Raw genomic sequence first — 21,395 nt, 5'->3', positions numbered from 1 at the left:
TTATGTCTTTTTGATTATAGCCACCCTAGTGGGTGTAAAGAAGTATCTCTTGTGGTTTTGATTTCCATTTTCCAGATGACTACTGATGTTGAGCATCTTTTCATTTATTTTGTTGGCCATTTGTATATCTTTTTTGATAAATGTTTAAGTCTTTTGTCCATTTTTAAAATTGGGTTATATGTCTTTATGTTGTTTGGATAGAAGATTTTATATATGTAATCTTACATAAGATTATATATTATATATATATTCTGGATACTATATCAGAAATATGATTTACAAGTATTTTCTCTCAGTATGTAAGTTTTTTTTTCACTTTGTGGATAGTGTACTTTGATGCACAAAAATTTTTAACTTTGAAGTTGAATTGATCTTTTTTGAGGCAGTTGCCTGTGCTTTGAGTGTCATATTCAAGAATTCATTTTCAAATCAAAAGTCATAACAATTTACCTTATGTTTTCTTCTAAGTGTTTCATAGTTTTAGCTCTTACATTTAGGTCTTTGATCCATTTTGAATTAATTTTTATATATGGTGTGAGGTAGGGGTTAAACTTTATTCTTCTGAATATGGAAGCCCAAGAATTGTAGCACCATTTGTTTAAGAGACTATGTTCTTTCCCCATGGAATGGTCTTGGTACCCTTGTTGAAATCAATTGGGCAAAAGCATATGAGCTTCTTTCTGGACTCTCATTTCAGTCCCATGTCTGTCCTTATGTCAATACTATACTCTTTTGATTATAGTAGTAGTGTGTGTGTGTGTGTGTGTGTGTGTGTGTTTTGAAATCAGGAAGTGTGAGTCCTTCAACTGTATCTCTTTTAGATCGGTTATTTGGAGTGCTTACAATTATATATGAATTTTACTCTTTTTTTGTTTTTAAAGATTTTATTTATTTGAGAGAGAGAGAGAAAGCACAAGCAAGGCACGGGACAGAGGGAGAGGGAGAAGCAGATTCTCCACTGAGCAGGGAGCCCAATGCAGGACTTGATTCCATGACCCTGGGATCATGACCTGAGTCAAAGGCAGATGCTTAACCAAATGAGCCACCCAGGTGCCCCTCATATGAATTTTAGACTCAGCTTTTCCATCTCTATAAAAATGGTTTTGGGGGGGCGCCTGGGTGGCTCAGTGGGTTAAGCCACTGCCTTCGGCTCAGGTCATGATCTCAGAGTCCTGGGATCGAGTCCCGCATCGGGCTCTCTGCTCAGCAGAGAGCCTGCTTCCCTCTCTCTCTCTGCCTGCCTCTCCATCTACTTGTGATTTCTCTCTGTCAAATAAATAAATAAAATCTTTAAAAAAAAAATGGTTTTGGGTATTTTGACAGAGATTGTACTGAATCTGTAAATTGTTTGGGGGAATACGGTCTTAATAATTTTAAGATTTCTAATCCATAAATATGGGATGCCTTTCCATTATTTAGATTTTTTAAAATGTGTTTCAACAATATTTTGTAGTTTTCAGTGTACCAATCTTGTACTTCCTTGGTTAAGTTTATTCCTAAGTGTTTATTCTTTGTGATGCTATTATAAATAGAATTTCTTAATTTTATTCTTGTATTCATTACAAGTGTATAGATATACAAATGATTTTTTGTATATTGACTTTGTACCTGCAAACTTGCTGAACACATTTATTATCTATAATTGAATTTTAAGAGATACCTTAGAATTTTCTATATATAACATCATATTCTCTGTAAACTGGGATAGTTTTACATCTTTCTTTCCGATATGGTTACCTCATTTCTTTCTAGCCTTGGCTAGAGCTCCCAATGCTGTGTTGAATAGAAGTGGTTAGAGCTGACTTCCTTGTATTGTTCCTGATTCTGAGGGGAAACCATTCAGTTTTTTACCAATAAGTCTGCTGCTAACTTTGGGTTCTTGACACATGTCCCTTATCAGGTTGAAGAAATTCCCTTTTACTCCTAGTTTATTGAATATTTTTGTCATGAAAGAATGTTGGGTTCTTTTAATTATCTCTAATCACATTCATTTTAATTTAAATATCTTACATAAAAATAATTGGGTAAGTTATATGAAGTCCTCTTTCTTATAATCTCATCTTTTACTTCTTATAGAAACTATATTTTTAAAAATTGAATTCTAAAACAGGTGCTTCTTTTTCTTTTACTTCTTCCAGCAACCATTTAATCAGTCAAAATGATGCTTTTCTTTTATATCTTAAATACTGTGGTTCCCTTTAAAAACTATTTATACTAGCTTTTTAAATTTCTCACTACCTTTATTTCTCTCTACCAAAAAAACAGAGTTCAGTATACAAGGTCATGAATATTCTGCCGCCCCCTTTGCAAGCTGATAAATTCCTCCTCTTGGTCTTGATCTAAAAAGGGTAATTAGAGTGCAAAGGCCCTTGTCAAAGTTCCATGCCCAGCACTCACACATTTATCATGCCACAGTGTTAAGGAGGGGTCTCCTGCTTCTACTGATGAGCTGACTGTAATGAAAGAGGATTTACCTCTGAAAATTTTGGAAATGCTTGCGGGTGTGCCCCAAGGCCACCTCCACTAGAACACACCTCTGATGGCTCTTCCCATTACTACTGTCCCATCCCAGGATGCAGGGCCCTGGTGCCTTTGCTGTGTCATTCCTGAGCCCAAACAGGGTCTTCAAATGGAAGCAGATTGAGAAGTACAGGTTCAAGGATGAAATACATGGCCTTGGTTTTCCCATCCCTCACCCCAAATGTAAATGAAGGGAAGGCCAAGGATGAGCTGACAGGTCTTCTCACAGAGGAAAGCTCCCAGTCCCTGCTGTCCCGTCAGAAGCATTTATCAGTGCTGCTTGGGCACCAAGCACTACTCAACGTGCCTCACGTGTATTAGTTCTATCGGCCTTATAACCACTCTGCTCATACATTTTACAGATCATGGAACTGAGGCACAACAATGACAACTTTCCATGGTCACACAGTGGCTAAGACGTGAAGCCAGTGTTAAACCTACCGCCTGACTCTTTTCCCTTGACCCAGACAGCAACAGTTCCCCCTGTGCTTGTCCTTGTCCTGTTGCTGTGCCCCAGGGCACATCTGAGCTCTGGTGGAGGAGACATGCATTATCCTTAGGTGACTCCTGAGTAACATTCCTAGTCTTCTTTGCTGTTGGAATTGGCTATCACTCTGCTCTGCCGGTTTTAGGTTTTTCAAGTATTTCAATGAAGAAAGTGAACCCTGGCCCCAGAGTAGCTATCATCTGAACTCAGAGGTCCTCCTCGAATATGTACTTGATCTTAATGACTGTGCTAATTTTGCAGTTGAGAATATCAAAGCCTAGAGCTGGTTAGTCAACCTCCTCCAAGACAGAGAACCAGTGATGGCCCCCCAGCAAGAGAACCCATCCTTATCTGGTTTATTCCCCACTACATTTTGCCAGATCAAGTGTCTGAGAAATCGCTGAGGTGAAATGTAGCTGTCTTTCCTAACCCACTCCCAAAGGTCCGTACGCTGTCAGAAGCCACAGGCAAACTCTGGTTTGAATTCATTTCACCTGCTTGATTTCTTCTTACCATGAAAAATGGAATGCAGACCCTTACTTGAGATTTTTCTCGAATTAGTCTGGATGACGAATGTCTTTTTGAGCTCTTTTATTTGACACCCTATTCATTTTTTTAAACTCCCATTGTTTTGTTCCTGACAGACCTGTTATGTTTCAGATGTGAGACAAATGTACAATTGAGGGAAACTTCTCTAATGTGCTATATTTGCCTCAGATTATTGAGATGACTTTTTTAAAAAAAGTGCACACACCAGGGCATCCTCCTCCTCATAATTTTATCTGGCATATTTAATCGAGAGAGGTTTCTGGGTTAGATTATTATCAAAGCATGTAGTATTGTAGAACATGTGGCCTCCGTGATGCTCTTGGCATCTTTTTCCAACACAGGAAGACGTTTTGCCACTGCTGGAGAAGGCTACTTCCTGGCATAAGGTGACAGGACCTCAGAGGTAGTTATACTTGGGATAGCGCCTGGGCAGGCTGCATTTCGTGTCACAAATCCAAAGTCCCTTAGCAGACCTGTGAGACTTGAAGAGAGGAAACAGAATTTGCATTCCTAGTCACACCAATCACAGTAAACAGGAACCATTTAGATTTCAGCCCTTTAATGAAAGTTCCCTGAAGTGATTTTTTAAAAGTCAGGCTCTCCTGGCAGAACCAAGTAGGAGAGAAAAGAATGGAATAATTGGAGGCTGCTGTCTTTTCACTTCCCACATAAAATTATTTGAAGAGACAGGCCAGAACTTTAAACAAGTGATACCAAGAAAAGTTGTAATTTGGATGTCTGTTGTTGTGATGTTAGGGTGTTTGCTTAAAGGACTTTCTCCCCCCAACTCTCTCCCCAGACATACTTCAATGACAATATCCTGACTCTGATCCGGACCCTTGTGACCGGGGGAGCCACGCCAGAGCTTGAGGCCCTGATTGCTGAGGAGAATGCACTTCGAGGGGGCTACAGCACCCCCCAGACGCTGGCCAATAGGGACCGCTGCCGCGTGGCCCAGTTAGCACTGCTGGATGGACCCTTTGCGGACTTGGGGGTGAGTTCATGGTGTACAGGTTCCCTGAGCCCACTGAATGGGAATATAACTTGGGCTGAGTGAACGGGGTGCCAGAGAGTGAGGAGCTAGGCACCTACCTTTTCTGGTCTTTATGGTAAATAACTACAAGGCGATGTTTACGGTTTACTGGCTAGCAGGCCCTGTGCTTTACATACAGTCGTTCATTTTTATTCCCATGGCAATCCTTCGACAGTTTCTATCATCAGACACTCTAAGGAGACTGAGGCTCAGAGAGAGAGGATTGGCCCGATGAGGAATCTTAACCAAAAATCCTGGCTTCAGAGCCTGTGGGCTTCCTCACTCCCATAGGTGTCTTCTACCATGAGTCAGGAGTCATTGGGTGGTTCCAGCATGCAGCCAAGGCCGGGACCCCCTTTCCACGGGTCTTACATACTTCAGGGCTGCTGCACCCCAAAGGCACATTGCTAGGCCACGAGAAACTTTTAGAAACCACTGATGGCCATGCCCAGTTCCTGGGATTCAGAGTGTTTGTATCTGGGTTTGACTCAGGGCCTGGAAGTTTTTAAAACACCAACATGCACCTAGAGCCACTGGCCAAACAAACAGCATCTCACGTGGATCCTTTAATGGCTCTAACTTTGGACCTGGGTCTTTGCATTTCTGAGGCTGGACCGAGTCACTCTCTTCCACGCCTTCCCTGCCGCAGAGGGGATGACCAGCACCTGTGGTCCTATGGGCCCCACACACCCACTGGGTTCACATACTCTGGCCAAAGTCTGTAGACTTGACCATGATTCTCACCCTTACTCCACCTCCATGGATGTGTTCAAGGGGTGGAGCCACAAGTCTTGGGAACAAATGTATTTATTGTTCAATAATAGTGTTGCCCAAGGAAAGGGCCACTTTCTTTATTTCTTCTGAAACCCTGATGCCGACTTGCACCATATTTTGGTGTGGTTATGGGCAAGGACCTAGGTCAGACTGGGATCTGTCATTGACTTACTGATGAACGTTGGAAGGTAAAGACTTTAAATAATGGTAAGATTTTGCCCCATTTGTGTTCTGTCATACGATGGCCATGTTGAAATTCCAATGACAGGGAGGAAAAAGGCAGCCACTTTATTCCCAGAGAAGTCATTCTTCAGGGCCCTTCCTATTCCAACACCCACCTAAAGCCACCTGGCTGCATGAAGCCAGTATTTCCAAGTGAGTGGGTTTGCTTTCACATTCCACATCAGACCCCAGACCCTTGGAAGGTGACCGTGAACTGATTAGGACTGTGAATCCCACTTATACAGCCTGCAGCTCCCTGCCTCCTGGGGAAACACATTCTCTACCACCAGTGCCATCTCTGAGGTCTGTAAATTGTGCTTTTCACACAGTCCTTTCCCTGAAAGAGTCTGTCACCATAGTACCTGGTGGGGTCTTTTCTCCTTGCAGTGATTTTAATTATCACTCGAGCCGTTTTGACAACACGGTCAGATCACAGTGATTACAGCTGAGCCGGGGCTAAACATAATCACCATTTCGCAGAGCTGGGTTCTTCCCAGCCAAACATACATCTGAGACCTTCAGGCTTTATACCCTCACTTCAAATGAGGGAGAGGCACACTCTCTTTAGGGCTCTCATTGCTACAGATGGAAAACTGGCGAGAACTGGCAGAGAACCCCATCATTATCTGATCTGTAAAAATGACCAGTGTTAGATGTAAGCTGTTAATCACAATGACTTCTTTAGCCTCGGTCCCTTGGGACAGACCCTCCAACTCAGGAGACACCAACACGAGCTTTCATGAAAAGGGTCTGTTCCCCCCGGACTTCTGCTTTCAGACAAATAAAAATGTTTCTCTCTGTTCTTTCCTTCTCTCCCAGGATGGTGGTTGTTATGGTGATCTGTTCTGCAAAGCTCTGAAAACATATAATATGCTTTGTTTTGGAATTTACCGGCTGAGAGATGCTCACCTCAGCACCCCCAGCCAATGCACGAAGAGGTGAGTATATTTCTACTCTGCTCTCCCAACCCAAATGCAGAGACAGAAATACCTTCTCTTGTCCCCAACAATGACGACAATGAATACCTGTGTACGTGCTCTGAGTATGAAACAGACTCTGTACACATTACATCCAACACTGAGTTTGAAGGTTATGGGAGGTTTTTTCTTTAATCACTCATATCAGATGTAAAGATACTGTGGGAAGAAATCAAGTTTTATAGGTTAGTTCCTGAATAGGAGCATCTCCTCTAAACTCCAGCTACTGGGATCATTCTGCTGGTACCTAACAGATACTTCATATTGCTAGTGTTTAAGGTAGATGGTTCCTCTGCCATATCTTTGATGCCTATATTTTTACTGACTATATTTTTAATGGAATTTTTATTTATTTTTTTTAAAAGATTTTATTTATTTATTTGACAGACAGAGATTACAAGTAGGCAGAGAGGCAGGCAGAGAGAGAGAGAGGAGGAAGCAGGCTCCCTGCTGAGCAGAGAGCCTGATGCAGGGCTAGATCCTAGGACCCTGAGATCGTGACCTAAGCCGAAGGCAGAGGCTTTAACCCACTGAGCCACCCAGGCGCCCCTTAATGGACTTTTTAAACTGTTATGTATTTATTTTAAGAAAACTATGTATTATCAATTTAAGCAGAAAAATATAACAGTTTGTATGCTCTATATATTTTTAATTCTTTATTTTTTATATTCTTTATATTTTCTTTATATTCTTTATATTTTTTAAATTGCATTAAAGTAAATTCACAGTGATCCTAAATTAAAAGTACGTCATAGAATTACCAAACTCAGTGTGTCTGTATAATACACCTCCAGAAACAATGCTGTAAGATGAGTATTTTCCAGTTTTGCTTGCACATTAGAATCACCAGGGGTGGGATGCCTGGGTGGCTCAGTTGGTTAAGCAGCTGCCTTCAGCTCAGGTCATGATCCCAACGTCCTAGGATCAAGTCCCACATCAGGCTCCCTGCTGAGCAAGGAGCCTGCTTCTCCCTCTGCCTGCTTGTGCTTACTTTCTCACTCTCCCTCTCTCTGACAAATAAATAAATAAAATCTTAAAAAAAAAAAAAAAGAATCACCAGGGGTGCTTTTTAAAAATATTCTGAGTTCTCTGATTTAATTGCTCTGGATTGAAAAGATAATTTTTTTAACATATAAAGATTATAGTATACAGCCAGAAGTGAGACTCCTTGGTATGTCTGGCTTGAGGATCCACTTTGAGGTGTAATACTATAGAGAAAACAGTATTTTTTTTTTTTTTTTTGGATCCTGTGTGTGTGTCTGAACAAAAGCTGCAATGCATTTGGGCCACTCAGAATCAGACCTGAACTTGATATTGAATTGGAAGGGGCACATGGATCGTAGGAAGCACAGTTTGGTTCTCCTGTCATAGGCACTAATTCAGCATCTCTGCCAGACCTCGTATGGGCCTCCTGCCCCGAGCCAAAGAGAGGAAGGTTTAGTTCAGCTTGGAAGACAATGTTGAAGGCCTTGGACCAGCTAGAAGCCCATCCTCCAGATGCTCTTCAAGACCCGAGGAGTCTCTTGGTTCAGAGGGGGGTGAACTATGCGCCCAGTTATCCTCCTGCCCTGACCCCTCTGCTCTCCCATGCAGGTATGTCATCACCAACCCCCCGTACGAGTTTGAGCTCGTGCCGACAGACCTGATCTTCTGCTTGATGCAGTTCGACCACAACGCCGGCCAGTCCCGGGCCAGCCTCTCCCATTCCTCCCACTCGTCCCAGTCCTCCAGCAAGAAGAGTTCCTCCGTGCACTCCATCCCGTCCACGGCAAACCGACAGAACCGACCCAAGTCCCGGGAGTCCCGAGACAAACAGAAGTACGTGCAGGAAGAGCGCCTCTGATATGTGTAGCCACTGCCACCGTGTGTGAAACTGTATCTGCCACTCATTTCCCCAGTGGGTGTTTCCAACAGTAACTTTCCCCCTTTTCCCCTGTAGTCCCCCCTTTTTTTTACACATATTTGCATATGTATGATAGTGTGCATGTGGTTGTCATTTTTATTTCACCACCATAAAACCCTTGAGCACAACAGCAAATAAGCAGAAGGACCAAAAGTTATTTATGATTCTAGGGGAGAAATAACCGAAAGGCATGCTCCAGACATAAACAGCTCACTGCAGGAAGCGGTTCGCAGAGTAGGGGAGAGCCACTGTGATCGATGTCAGTTATGCAAAGCAAGTTTAGTCAATGTAGAAGAAAAGTTTGTTCTGATTTATCAGGATTATCAGGGTGCTTCGGGTTTTGATTTTGTTGTTTTCCTTCCTTCCTTTTTTTTTTTTTTTTTGTAATACACATGCAGTAATATATACATACACATTTATTTGAAAGGAGCAACCAAAACAGCAACAAAAACATATCGATTGTTTCCACTCTCTGGACTGAAGTCTAGCAAAGCATTTAAAAGGCTTTCGCCATTTGTGTAGATGATTATTAAGCACCTGCTTTTATAAGAGAACATCCAAGATTTTTTACTCACCAAGGCCTTTTTGTCCCAGAGCTCACTTCCTCTGGGAGTTCGTGTGAACGTTTCTGCCCTTACTGTGGAGGAAAGAATAGTATCCCATTAGTGGCTGTATCAAATTCTAGTCATTTAATTTAAGTGAACAGAGGTTTGATTGCGTATTAAATTGTTATTCTGTCTCCTTATGCCATATGACTAGCTATTTTTTTTTTCTTTCACTTTTGACATTTGGGATGAAAAGCCATATGTATCATAAATATCAGATGTAAGTCATTAAAAACTGCCTTCCTGGGACTTTTACATCTTTAAAAAGGTGAATTACTTACCTTATGTACAGAATAAATAATGCTCAGGAAAGAGCGAGTATTTTTCCATGCATTCTCAGGGGACCTTTTTACTCCCCTTTGTTTGATTAGCTAGGGCCCCGATGCCAGGTAGGAGCAAGGGCTGGGGCCGCGGTAGAGCGTGAGGAAGATAAACCCAGCGGCAGATCATGTTTTTCTAGGAGCTGACATGCTAAATAAATCAGCAGGTAGGGGGAATCGAGCCACAGTTGACTCAACAAAGACAAAAGCTAGCCACCACCTCGGACGGTTGGCCCAGCTGCATGGTGCTGACTGTCCCAAAGCAAGGAGCTAGTGGGAAAACCCCTCCCCAGTTTCTTGAACACGGCCGATTCACTTAGGCAGGCAAATGACGGCAACAGCAGTGAGCTGCTCCTTGTCGTCACGAGGTAGGGGAGAAGTGTGCAACAGTGAGCCAAACACACATTTTGGTATAATTTTTTTTTCTTTTGTTTTCCTTCTTTCCTTCCTTTTTTTTTTTAAGTTAGTAAGCATGAGAGGAAAGGGAGAAAAATCCCCTTTTCAATATAGAGTTGTTGGATGCTGTATGCATGCAAATCAGGCTTTGGACAGGGCGGTAGTTCTTTCAAATCGGTCACCTCCACTGGAACTGAATTCATGTATGTGTGGACTGGCCCTGGCCTGGTGTATACCGATTTGAAATGTCTACTTTAAAAAAAAAAAAAAAAAATTCCATAGAGCAGAATAGGGGTGGAGGGGAGGAGAGAAATGTCACACCTGTACCATCTCTAAAAAGGTGTTTTTATGGTGAATGCTTTGAGTTTAGATTTTGGACCCCCTCTCCCCCCAAGCATGATAGCTTTGGAGATTTGCTTGCTGTGTGAATTGACAAGCACTTTTACTGACAAAATGGTGAGGCTCAGTCTGAACCTCTGCCCCCATACCAAAGACAGGGCAGTGCAGTATTCAGACCAGGAATGGGGTGGGGCAAAATTGCATACATGGATGTTAAAAAGCCCTATGAGTGGAAGAATTTTTTTCAAATTATTTTTTCCCTATATACATGGATTTCTATATTATGTATAGCTATCTTTTTATATAGAACTCTATATATCTCTCTATATATATATCTATACACACATATATACACATATATGTGTGTATATATATACACACCCATATACATACCCCAGTTTGGGATCCTGAAGAGCTTTTCATGCATTCTTTGCAAAGGAGGTTATAAAGTTGTGCCCATAGAACATTTATAACTATAAGAATGTGCCAGTTAAAGTGCTCAACAGGAAATATGACAGTTTAAAAGCATTGTAAAACTCACATAGCTTACTTCTCTCTCTAAAGTGCAACAAGGATGAATAGAATGGGCCAAGGTATGACAATTAATGGTTCTGCATGACCTAGCCACTGCTGGGGGTTTTCTTCTATAACGTTGTCCTTGTGAAAACTTTTGTGAAATTAAAAAAAAAAAAAAAGGAGTTACAAATTTTATTCTGTTATTGGTTTGTTTATTTTTATTTATATTGTTCTGTTTGTGGTTTTATTTAGTTTGTTTTGCTTTTTATTTTTTCCCCCCTCCCTCTCCCCTCCTCTTCCTTCCCTATTTCTCCTTCTTCCTCCACTTTCTAAATTGCTCAGCGCGATGAGGCTATGCTGCTGCTACTGCTAGACCCCTTAGAGTTTGTTTTGGTGTTCTTGGTTTTTGGGGTTGGGTAATTTGGGGGGAACTTCTCTCCATCTGGCTTGCCTTTAAATCTGCACGTGGCCTCCCTGCCCACCTTGGTACCTTGCTCCAAGTCCAAAAGCATTTTCCCATCAAGAAACCCAGCTTCCTCCACTTCCCCCCCATTACCACCACCCCAACCCAGCCCCCCATCGGTCTGTCCACATCTCTGTGTCTATCTTGGCAAGACCTGCTAAATCCAAGTACGATGCCAGGTGATAAACTTTGCTGGAAAACATTTGCAGCTATTCCATTTGGCCAACCTGCTTCTCGGTTCATATTTTATCCTCCTTTTAATTTAGACCAGAGGTTTATTAGTGACAAAAGCATTGGTCTCCTTTATGTGTGGTTAGTAGGCCCTCAAATGAAAACTGCTCAGTTGTGTGTATCAGCTCACAGAGCATGCCCAGTTATCCGGGGCCTCACGGCTCAGGCCCTGCATTATCCAAGTCTCTCCTGCCACCTGCCTTTCTGGCATTTGCTTCATCCCAACAAGGGATTGGGCAGATAGAGGGCAGTAATTCCAAAATGCATTTTATATACAATCTGTTAGCAGCTCTGATGAGATGATGTTGTGACCGGAATGGAATGTGACATAAGATGAAACTTTGGAATTTTCCCGGGACTTTGGGCACACAATTGAGAGTTGACTGTAGTGTGTGGCTAATGATACATTCAATGATGAATAGGTATCACTGTGACCTCTCTTCTATTAGCTGAAACGACTCTGTTGTACTTTCCCTCACTAGAACCAAGAGTCTCCTCCGTTGTTTTCCATGTGACTCCAAACTGCCTCATTCCCCTTTCAGGTTCTTTTAGAAGGGAAGCACACAAGTTCTCATACTGTGTCTCGCCCCTTCTTGCTCCCCATGAAAAAAAGAAAAGGAAAGAATACGGATGGCATAGAAAGAGAGGAAGTAAGAGAAAGAAAGAAAAAAAGAAAGGAAAAGAAAGAAAAGATGGAGGAAAGAAGGGAGGAAGGGAGGGAAGAAGGAAGGAGAAGAGAAAAGAGAAAGAAAAAAGAGACACACAGGGAGGGAAAGGGAGGAAGGAAAGAAGGAAGGAAGGAGAAAGAAAGAAAGAAAAAAGAAAGAAAAAAGGAAGGAAGGAAGGAAGAAAGGGGTAAAGGTAGAAAGGGAAAGAATTATTTGAAGAGAAAGTATATGCATTTAAAAAGACCAACAGCTAGAAACTCAATTATCTGTACCCTTCTACAAGAGAAGCAATTTATAAACCATTCAGTCCAATTTGCTTTAGGCTTTGACAGGGCTGAACCTTAAATAAGTGAGTAGACCACGAGGTGTGCTGAAGCTCTCAGCCTCAGCCCTCACTCAGATGATCATAAAATCATCAACATCTCTAAGGACTCCTGTCCAGGGTCCTTCCTGAAGCCAGTTCAAATGGATAAAGAGAAATCTGGACCCTTCTATAGACAGTTCTACCACAACTGGGAGAAGTTTCAAATTCTGTATGAATATTACAGGTTGTAACCCAGACCCTTCATATAAATGCCCAGTAAATATGTTAAAATAAATTAGTCTTAAATATTTTCAGGCCTTTCATCAAGTTATCAGTTATCTTTACTCCCTAGACTTATTTAAAAAAAAAAATATATATATATATATATATTCATATATATATATGAATGCCCCCTGGGTGCTTCCTGATGTTCTGTGCTGTTGGCACTTTCTGGAGCTGGGCTCATAGCTGAAAGGGAGAATAGCTTTATAAGTACAATGAGACAGAGGTACTGCCTTTGCCTCCTGCCAGCATTGTCAAGATCTCAGATGACCAGTAAAACCTTTGACTGGCTCTTCTTCAGCATGGGGAAAGCCTAAAGGTGTCTGCATCCCAATAGAGACAATTAAATCAACCTGTCAGGTTCCTATAGCAACAGGCTCCTGAAGGATAAAGAGGAGCGTATAGAAACTTCGGGGCCCATGGAAGTCAAGACAGGGTAAAAATCAGTGTCTCACTCAGCTTCTTCAGCCCATCCCTGCTTTGTCATAAAAGGGTGATGCAGAATAAGCTGTGGGCACCTGTCACTAAACTGCTTGCCTGTCTCCCACCAGATCGCACATCTATTGCATAGGGAGGGGAGAGGGAATGGTCCCCTGCCACCGGAAAGGGAAGAGTGAAGAGTCTGTCTATGGGGTGTCAGCTGCACAAAGGCCCCAGAAAAAGGCCAGAGCAGGCAGTCTGCTCTGCCCAGCGAATGGCAGCGTTAGACTTTAGTTAAAAGAGGCAAATAGAATTATGGTAGGGATGGTTTTCATTTCTATGAAATAGCCATACTTTGCCCACAAAGAGGGAAGAGGGCAGTAGGCATGGGTGGGATCCCCTGAGGGCCTTGGGGTATGAGGGGCAGAGGGCACGTGCCAGCCTTCCTCCTGGCAAAGTGAGCTGTGAACCCGTCCAGCATTACCTTTGAAGGCTTCAGCTCCTGGTTAGGGCTTACCGTGCTCAGCTGTTGTCTCTATCCACATGGAACCTTTTCCTTTTAAGCCCTTTCTGAACCTCAGCTTGTGGTACAGCAGGAAGAGGACCAATTATTCCAAATACCTCTGCTGTATTATCGTCTCTCCTTTCATGCATTCTTCTCTGGGGAGCAGTTATGTGAAAAAGCGAAATCCCACAGAACTGACAACCCACGGAGCCAGCAAAGAGGCTCAGTATTCACAGCCCAGCCTGTTTCTCTGCTTGCAGGTACCCAAGCAGTCAGGGCAGCCCAGGTCTGGGGCTCTTACCTCCCACAGCCCACTCCTCTAGGCTCTTCGTGGCTTGAGGAAGTTGTAGCTCTTACTGTGGACCCTTCTATCTCCATGATGGAAGTAGCAATGGGAGACACAGATGGCTTGTAGGTGGGGCAGGGCACCTGTTGAGTACAAAACCAGTGTTTTAAGGATGCAGGTCCTATGGCAGGGTAGCAACCCTAGACTCACCAGAAAGAACACTGGGTCACTCCTTCCTCTCATTTCCTTCCAAACGAAGATAACCCAAGCAAATCTTCCTCTGTCGTCTCTACTGCCAAAAGCCCCGTTCTGCAGGCCAACCCTCCAGTTTATGACCTTTAGATCTCTTCCCCCAGCTCATTTGCGGCCACACGGAAAAGGACCACCCATCGTCACGGGAGCCCTTTAGTACTGAGAATACTCACGTTACTGCTAACCTCACAGGACAAGCTAACACCTTAGTGCTCACTCAGTGCCAGACTCTGCTAAGCAGTTTACAGGCAGTAACTCACTCGATCCTCACACAAGCTCAGATGTACACGCAGTTCACCTCTCTGTTCAAAGGAATCTGTAGGACAGATTTGTTCAAAGTCATCCAGCCACAAAGCGGCAGAATGGCATTGAAAACTGGCCTATGAACTCTGCCCCTCTGCCGTCATGGCGGCTGCCATTACTAACAGACGCTCAAGAGCACACACTTACTTACCAGGCACCTGGACCTGTGCTAAGTGGTGCACCAGCACTAGCCCCTTTCATCTAGACAACAGCGTTAGGAAGATCTGATCACAGGTCCTTTTTATAGAAGAGAAGCTGTAACTGAGCTCAGTTACACAGTGACTTGCTTGGAGCCAAGCAACTCCCGTGTGAGACCCCAGATCCCTTTGACCTTACCTTCCTGCTCCAGGACATCTCCCTAGCTCATGCCTCCCCGCCAATCCTTGGTGTGTATCTCATGGGCCAGCTGGTCTCCATAGATGCCGTCTCCCGACCACAGTGCCAGTTCTTCTAGAATCATCTCTCTGCAGTCAGTGTCTGGGTTGTATCTCGTATGACTAGCTCATTTTCAGAGACTGCCACGCCTCCCATCGCTGATCTGGGCAGGTCACACACGACCCTTGCCGTGATGATGTCAGCAGCCTCAAAAGAGGCTTGTTAACAAATGGGGCTGTTTTTCTGTGGAGGGAGGAGGCCATCACAGCCAGATCTGTCGCCCTTCCCATCTCAGGGACAAAAATGAAGCTCCCAGAAATCTTTCTGGCCTGTGGGATAAGGCAGGGAGAGGAGATAAGCTCAGGGATTTGGATTTATCCTGGACCAAGAGTACATATTCAGTACCTACTTGAATCCCTTCCCTGAGTATTCTTCCTCCTGGCCAATGTTGTAGCCTTCCTCGGGCACAGTCTCTTTTTGGAGGGCAAGATTCAATAAACCCAAGTGTCACAGTCCTACTTGAAGCACTCTCTGTTGAAGCAGATGAGTAAGGATCATTAAAGTGTGTGTTCCTCTGATGCCCTTTGGGAAGAATCTCTTCATAAAATACCTCTGCCCCTGGATATTTTACTAGGATGCTCAGAGCATTGGTATATTTCAATTTCCTCAACATCCTATCCAAACAAGTCTCCAACAACATACATATTTATATCTCATAAGGCACCCAAATTAAAAAGCCCGTTTCTCAGGCATAATGAAAACCTCGACTCATTACCAGGATGTGCCAGAACATAACTCCTTCTCGTGTGGAAGCTGAATGGCCAAAACACAGGGGCTACTCTGCATAGATTTTCTCCCATGGCAAGAAGTGTAGAAGGAAAGAGAGAATGAAGCTTAAACGGGGAAATAATGCTCTCTTTCTTACTGACAGCAGAAAGAAATTGATATTCTCTCTGCTGCAAAAGGTCAAAATGCCAACTTTGAATTGAACTGTAAAGACTAAATTCTGAACAATTATTCTCTGCAGCAGTTGTAAAAATTTCAGCAAATTGCAGCTGTCTTAGGTCTTTCGCCCAAAAGACCTACTCGTTTCCATCAGCAGAGTTCAGTTTCCTTTCCAACCTGGCATGTCCAGCCTCGCACTAAATCCCTTTGCACAATCAGTCCCCGCAGTGGCACAGCCAAAACCAAGGGCAGCTCAGGCAAACAGCACAGACTCCCGGTTCTGCTTTTCTGAAAACCATCTTTACACATAAACCATTGGAAAAAGTCGGAGTTTGAAACTGTTTCAGCGGCCTGGCAATGCTTTTAAAACATGATAACCATCACACTCTACTCCTCTCTGAAAGGTTAGTTTAATCGTAGATCACAAAAAATTGGTTTCCACAAATGCATAATGGTTCATCTATGTCACACTTGAACTAAATGGTTTTTTAAATGGAGCTGAAATTATTTTGATGTGTACACAGTCCTGGATTTCTATACAACCTTTTTTAACCAGTCCATCAGGAACCTTGCCTCTAAAGCCTCATTAATAATTCAGATGTGCTGATGACTTTAAAAGATCTATGGAATTGAAGCTTAGGAAAAAAAAAAAAAAACTCTGCTTGACAAAAAGATAAATGAATGTAGAAAGAAGCTGTAGGAGTCTGGCAAGCTGTAGATCATCTCAGAACAGATTGTAACTTTATCATTCTGTCAGGGGGAATAATTTAAAGCACTTAATCAGTTAGTTTCACTGTGAGGATGTAGCATTATGAATTCCTATCGTCCAATCTGTTCAAATCAAAGTGAACTTAATTATAATAGGTGAGAGGGCCAGAGCAGGAGAAAGGGGAGCAGAGAATGATGGGAGAGAAGGTAGTTTCCTGAGGGTTAACTGAGCTGTGGAACAAAGGGTAGTGAGCAGGCTCTCCCGGAGGCACACCCCAGCTCCCGCGACAGTGTTTACACGGAGGGCTCAGACTTGACACAGCGGGAGAGAGGACGCATCCAGCAGAAAGCAGCAGAGCGGCTGTGAGCTGACGGCAGGTGTTGAATTTATAGATCATTAGGCTATCAGACAGACAGACGTACAGACGTAAAAACACACATGCGCGTGTACCTCCACGCACTCTTCTATCCAGCCAGCTGAGCGATTTTGGTTAACAGATCAGTCCGGGCCCCCTGACCAGGCTGTTGTGACTGGTTCTGATAGGCAGCAATGAGGCCATTGTCTCTAGAGCCGTGGGTGTGCCTGAAAGCTTTTCCCCTTTTTCTTTTCTTTTCCTAAGCCACAAACAGGAGTCCCAAATTAGAATGTCCTATTTGCCCAGTGTCTTCATGTCTGAACACAGGGTCAGTTATCCAGAAAGTTTCAATCCTACAAAAAAAAAAAAAAAAAAAAAAAAAAAAAGGCAGGGGTGAGGCCGAGCTGTGTAAAACAGCACCGAAATGCCGAGAGGATGCTAGGCCATTTTCTTGTCCACCCTACCCCCCGCAGCGCACCCCCCACCACTGGCACAAACCACCCCCCACGCCGCCCAGTCCTCCAATCGCTCTGACTCAGCCTTCTCTCAGCCATCTCTGTATTTAGAGTGGAAATGAAATGCCAAGACTTGGTCAAGCTCCCTTGTCAACAGCTTGGGTTATTATAGTCGGTTAAGATACTGCCACTAGGAATTCCTTCCCCAACTTTATACCAACATAGAGTTTTCTTTCATGAAATAAAAGCCATCTCAAAATCCTCTTCAAACTTTGATTGCTATTCTGATGTTTAGTCTCATTGCCCAGCACAATCTGTGGGCTTACTTTAAGACCCTCAAAACTGGAGGGTAAAAAAAAAAAAAAGAGAGAGAGAGAGAGAGAGACAGAAAGAAAAAGAATAAAATAAGAAGAATGGTGTATTGAGCTATAACTTGAAGTATGTCTGTAACAAAGTCAGGTACAGGCTGAGATCCTGCCTAAGATGCTAGATCACTGGCTCTCGGTCAGGGACAATGTCCTTTATGTTCCCCTCAAATCAGTGAACACACAAATTTTTCCTCAGGCACAATGTTCATGCCCAATATTTGATGTATTCAGCATCTCCTTGCCACCAAAGCTTTCCAGACCACTAAAAGAATCCCGGAGAACATTGCTGGAGCTCCTCTTCCAACCCCTCCTCATGCTCAGAGGTCCACCCATGGTGCCCCTACATCCCAAGGGTGCATTGTTCATCACTTGCCACAGGCAGCAGAGGTGTCCCATGTTCTGGGTTTCTCCCTACACTGCACTATCTCTTAGCAACTACTCACTGTCAGCTTCTATCGATTACAGTTTTGCATTTTTTTTCAATGAACTTTCCAAAGGCTTTACCCTAGGACTAATTAAGCTTCTCATTTCTCCTTCTTGTTCTCTATCCGTTTTGCTCTTTAGCAGAAAAGAAATGGTTTACAGATGAACCGGATAATGCCTATCCCAGAAACATTCAAATCAAGCCCATGAGTACCCACATGGCTAACCAGATCAACCAATATAAATCCACAAGCAGCTTGATTCCACCAATCAGAGAAGTTGAAGATGAATGTTGACTCCCAGGAGACCAGAACTATTTTTTTAAAGCCTGACAAACTTCATAAATGGTGACGTGACTTTTCTTCCTCTTACATGCTGAATCACTGGTGGAGACGTTAGGATAAGCGAGAAATGCAAGAAAAATAAAGTAGACAGATCTTCTCTTTGTCTGCCTTGAATATTGCTTCCATGTATTTTGGAAAAGAAAATGATTTCATTTATAAATGAACATACTAAAATAGTCATGTATAGCCTCTAGCATTTTAAATTATTTTTATTTATTAGAAAGAAATATATTTTTTCTTTTCTTTTTTTCATTGTCAAATATCTTCCCTGTATCTAAACAATGCAAAATCAACATGAGTAAGTGGCCAGACTCCTTAATACATCTTTCTCTTCTTTCTCTCTTTTCCTTTGAGGAGAATGATGGTCACCACCACAATTAATTGTAACGAAGGCCAATGGATTACTAAAACAATTTTCAAATTGTCCAATGATGTAAACATGTATTTTAGTAAATTCATAAAAGAAGACAAAAAAGGGGGCAGGTGAATTTCCTGGATGGGTGTTGTATCTTAGCCGCACTGACACCAGCTCTTAATAAATGGAAACTTATTTATTTTCTCAGTTGAAAGTCATATTTTTGTAGCTTTAGTTTTCATTCTGTATTGCTCATCCCTTTGTTCGTATATTTGAAGGAAAGACCTTCTTGCAGCTTTTCTACAATTACCAGATGAGGTTGATCCGGCCATGAACGATGCCAGGAGGGTTGTGGGCACGCCTGGAACATTGACCTTGAGGACTAGATACACACCAGATACTGCTCCGTTTGTTGTGTGAATGGTGGGGACTCCTCCATGCTGTTATGCTTCCCATTTCCTATGTCCAAACCACCCTCGCAAGTACAGGAATTTCAATTCTGGAAGGGTTTGGTGGACTTTTTCCCCACGCTCCAAGTCTCAGAGCTTTTAGCCTGAAAGTGTGTAAACACCAGTGGATAGTTTCACTTCACAACAGGATATGATAACACGTTCGTTCTTTTTGATGAGTTTTTGTTTAAAAGCCAGAAACATTTTCACGATCAAGGAGACTACTTTTGCCCAGATTTCATTTTATTTTTTCAGGCTTTCCTTTAGTTGTTGGGACAAAACACACAAACTTGCTGCAACGGTGTAAAACATAATAACGACAAAAGGAAAGCAATGAATGCACTCAATCCCGACTGTTAGAAAAGGCCTTTGAAAATGACCGGCAATGAAATCAAATGTCTCAGCCACTTCCAACTGTGCTCAAAGATTTTTCTAGCCATCAGACACAATTACCAAGTCTCAGAGCTCTGCCGTGGCTTGCATGCTTGGTGTCTAGTCGTCCCGGCAACTGTTACGTTCCAAACGATTTAGCAAATCTTTCAACTTCAAAATGATCAATCTTTTATACAGTCATCAGGATCTATGGAGAAGCATGGATGTGATAGTGATTTTTCTTTTCTTAAAAATGTAAACTGTGGACACTTGAAGAAACCAAACTTACCAAAATATCCCCCCAAAGTCCCACGGTATCTCCTCCATTAATTCTTTAGGCCATGACCCTGTGGTACTTAGGATATTAGTGCAACTCAGATCAGAGCCAAGCAATGAAATCACCATGAAAACATATGTCCACTAAGTACTCCAATGACCAGTATAGGCAAAATGAGCTTCTGCCCCTGTCTACTCCCTGCAGAGCCCATGTACTCGTGCTTCTGCCCTGTAGGCGCTGTCCTGAAGTGACTTGTCAGACTGTGGTTACCCTGTTGTCACATTTTGTAGAAGTAGTTCTATAAAAGTATCGTGAATATAATGTATGTCCAATTGGATTGTTAAAAAACTACTTATAACCAATCACTTGTCTACTAAAATGACTAAAATGACGTCAGCAGTCTATATCTGGGCTTATGAACATTTCCTGGTTTCCCACAGAAGTAAAACAGGTTTGTGGGGGTGAATCCCTTGTTTGGATTTCACAACTTTCCTGAAAGCTAGGCCTTCTTCTACATAATGATTTTGCATTGGGGTCACCTTGGTATGTTCCCACCAACCCACGCTCTTCTTTCCTTCATGAACCCTGGTGGGCTCTTCTTCACGCTGTCTCCTGATAACCATCTCTGAATTTGTCATAACTGTTTGGTGTCCTCTGGCAGGCAGTGGTGGCCACCTAAAGGACCTTCTCTTAAAGAAACAGTGTCCTGTGCTTCTCGAACCCATCTCTCCACACCAAGTCACTCTGAAAACACAAGTGAAAACTCCAAGAACTGATTGGCTAGAGATTTGGATTTAAACTCCTTTGCTTTGCTTTTCTCTTTCTTCCCCTTTCCTTTTCTTTCCATTCAAGTATTGCTGAAAGAAAACTTTTTTTTTTCCTTTTGACCAAAATGGCTAAAATGGCTTCCTATAGCAAAGGGCTGCCCCAAAACCTAACTGGCAGGAATCTATTTTCTTCTACGGTAAAGTAGCAAGCTCATGTTGTTTTGCTTTTGATAAATTCAGTAAGAATTCGTTCTGATACAGAAAATAAAAATGAGCTTTTTTGTTTTCTTGAGGAAGTATGCAAAAATGGTTGGTGGCTCCTTTGGCAAAAACTGGTGCCTGGTAGGTTCAAAGTGACACAAGAACAGAAACAAGATTATAAGACCACTGAAGGGCCCAATCCAATATTAGGTCTTCCTGATTAGTTTCAATGTGTTGACCTTTCTGGCCAGGAAGAGGTCATCTTTCAACCCCACCGTGACAGAACCATTCCCATTTTTCTGACTAAATTAAGACCAATGACGGTCATCATTGGTACCATCTGTCTTATAAGACTATGATCTTCCATCCCAGTTCAGGGTTCCACAAAAGTCCTTACCCAAACTAAAGTCTCTTGGGTGCTTTGGGAATCAAAGATCCACCAAGAGGCTATTTAAGAAGTGGAAATCACCTGTTTACAAAGACATCATCACCATCATCATCATCTTTCTTAAGAAAACTTTTACTTTCATTTAAGCAATTTTACATTTCAAAATATCACCTTGAACTAATATAAAAGACTTCAAAGATAAGTGATTGTGACTAAGGCATGTTGGGGAACACCAGAGCTCTTTCCTTTCAAAGGTT

General features: G+C 42.6%; 1 protein-coding gene across 8 annotated transcripts in view; it reads left to right on the top strand.

Annotated features, from left to right (window-relative positions):
• Positions 1-19,486, top strand: part of KCNMA1 (potassium calcium-activated channel subfamily M alpha 1) — a 725,872-nt gene extending 706,386 nt beyond the window's left edge. For 2 of the 8 annotated variants that reach the window (XM_059397886.1, XM_059397883.1), the window contains 5 exons: positions 4,356-4,550; positions 6,405-6,523; positions 8,156-8,380; positions 10,690-10,718; positions 18,130-19,486. In XM_059397886.1, coding sequence (XP_059253869.1) covers positions 4,356-4,550; positions 6,405-6,523; positions 8,156-8,380; positions 10,690-10,718; positions 18,130-18,281 — 720 coding nt within the window. In that variant the 3' untranslated portion in view covers positions 18,282-19,486. Of the gene's footprint in view, positions 1-4,355; positions 4,551-6,404; positions 6,524-8,155; positions 8,381-10,689; positions 10,719-18,126 lie in introns of all 8 variants that reach the window. The other 6 variants (XM_059397885.1, XM_059397882.1, XM_059397890.1 and 3 more) reach the window with 3 other exon arrangements.
• Positions 19,487-21,395: the final 1,909 nt, after the last annotated feature.

The sequence above is a fragment of the Mustela nigripes genome, chromosome 4 (genome assembly GCF_022355385.1).
Source record: "Mustela nigripes isolate SB6536 chromosome 4, MUSNIG.SB6536, whole genome shotgun sequence".
NCBI classification, from domain to species: Eukaryota; Metazoa; Chordata; class Mammalia; order Carnivora; family Mustelidae; genus Mustela; species Mustela nigripes.
Note: the sequence above shows the minus strand (reverse complement) of the source record. Positions and strands in the feature narration are given on the sequence as shown.